This window comes from Lolium perenne, chromosome 1, assembly GCF_019359855.2.
Source record: "Lolium perenne isolate Kyuss_39 chromosome 1, Kyuss_2.0, whole genome shotgun sequence".
In the NCBI taxonomy this organism is placed as follows: Eukaryota; Viridiplantae; Streptophyta; class Magnoliopsida; order Poales; family Poaceae; genus Lolium; species Lolium perenne.
In genome coordinates, this window is record NC_067244.2 from 11,159,761 (window position 1) to 11,161,995 (window position 2,235).

The following is a 2,235-nucleotide window of genomic DNA, read 5'->3' on the forward strand; positions in this document are numbered from 1 at the left end:
AAGACTCGTTCGTCTTCATTAAGAAAATTTATTTATGGCGAAAATACAGCTATCACAACAAATTTGATCTCCCATTGTCACTTCATAAAGAAATTCCATTTTAGCAGCGTATCACAAAATTTGATCTCCCATTTATGCCTCAAGATTTGCATCATCTTACTACATAGACCCACCAAATTAAAGCCTCAAGATTTGCCCATGGAATCTTACTACATAAACCCACCAAAAGCCTCAAGATTTGCCTCCTCTCCATTCTCCCCAAACGAGACACCCAAAATGGCAGCGAGGCTTCTCATCCCCATCCTCCTAGTGCTCCTTGTCGTCTCCCACGTGGCGCTCGCCTCCATCGTGGAGGAGACGTGCGCGAAGGTGGAAAACATATCGCTCCGCAAGGAACTGGAGGCCGTCTGCGTGACCACGCTCCAGGCGGCGCCGGGGAGCGCCACCGCCGACACGCACGGGCTGGCCGTGATCGCCACGAACCTGACGCTGGTCAACTACACGGCGGCGGTGGCCACAATCAAGGACCTACAACGGCACGGCGGCTGGACGGTCGGCCAGCAGGCTGCGCTGGCCACGTGCCGTGAGCGGTACACCGAGGGGATCAATGCGATGCATAGAGCCATCCAAGCACTGGCCACGATGCAGAAGCAGGCATACGAGGACAACATGATCGCAGCCGTGAGGGCCTCCACCGACTGCGCCGCCGCGTCCGTGGCCGCGGATAAGGAGGAGTCGCCTCTGCGCAAGGTGAACGCCGACGCCGAGCACCTAACCGTCGTGGCCATGGTGATCTTTTTCTTGTTGTACGTGTAGCAAGCAGGATACCTGTGGATCTTGCCGTGTGACCGGTGTTAGATAGATCGACAAATCTATGAAAATAAAAACAGTAATTGAATGCATGATTTGATTGCTTTGTGCCATTAATTTCATGTTCGTAAGTATTGAGATTTAGCTGTCTCCTTCGTGCTGCCCGTGAATGAGAGCGGCCGTTGTTACTACTTCAGAACTTGACAAGTTTCAAGTTCAACTGGACGCAGACGCAACGCGGAGCTTTTCAGGTGACAGAGGCAAAAAGAGCAATCTACAAGCCCACGTGTCTTGAACCTAAATTCCAGTGTTGCATGAATAGAGGATTGTGGAAGATCACTAGCAGAAGCGGGAACTTGAGCACTAGAGGCCAGGCCCTTTTTCTTCTCTTAGCAGGCAGCTCTACACTTTTCTTTCTTGCTCGAGCCGGATGATGATAAATGCCATACAAAATGAATTGGAAAAGGGATGACGCAAGCAGCTGAAGGCAACTTAGCTACAACAGTCATCGCTGCAAATAATTGTGTCATCTTCCAAAAGCATTCTGTCATCTTCCAATCTATTCATCATTAATTGTGGGTGCTCACTAGAAATATTCGTCACTATACCATGTTCAGCCTTTCAGGCATCCATACATGCCAACCAAAATCTAATGAACAACAAGCACATCTGTCAACATGATGAACATCGATCCCAGTCCCATTGCTTCTCTTCACTTGTGAACAAGCTGCACACCAGTACGACATACAGTTTCAGAAAAGAGGCTTAATTACCAATGGTCGGAAACTTATTGATAAGTGTTGACGTTGCATGGCTGATGATATCTTGGTTCGAATTGTTAACTTTCTTGGTAATCCAGCGCGCGTGTGTTGTTCCTCCTTGTTATCTTCACATTCATTTGCTTAAGGAATTCTCAATTTTATATTTGCAAAGATTGGGTCTTCGCTATCATCATTTAATTTGTGCGTGGGCTCTATATCGAGAGGCCAGTTACGATGTAATAGGCTCATTTTCGAAGATTTACAGTATGATAGAAACCGATTGGCGCATCAATCTGTTTCTCCTTATAGTAAGTTGAATGCTGACCAGCTGCTTATTTATCATGAAATTACATGTGCTCTGTCTGCGCGGAGGCGGCACCGACCATGGTCAGATGGGCGAGCTCCGTCTGGGCGGAGGCGGCACCGACCATGGTCAGATGGGCGAGCTCCGTCTGGCAGAAGACGACCTTGAGCTCGCGGGCGCGATGCGGCTACGTGGCGGTGGCTCACGGTCGGTACCGTTCACCCGCGTCGCCGGGCACCGCCGCTGAAGTACCCGGGGTCCCCTTGCACGCCACCATGACGCCGTGATCGTCGAATTTGACCCGATCCACGGGGCACCCGTTGGTGAGGTTCAGCGGGCAGCCCAGCGCCAAGCACCGCC

General features: G+C 50.4%; 1 protein-coding gene across 1 annotated transcript; it reads left to right on the forward strand.

The window, feature by feature from the left end:
* Positions 1–253: 253 nt before the first annotated feature.
* LOC127326029 (uncharacterized) lies at positions 254–886 on the forward strand. The gene has a single exon (XM_071825298.1). The coding sequence runs from the start codon at positions 277–279 to the stop codon at positions 814–816; it is 540 nt and encodes a 179-aa protein (XP_071681399.1). The 5' UTR covers positions 254–276; the 3' UTR covers positions 817–886.
* Positions 887–2,235: the final 1,349 nt, after the last annotated feature.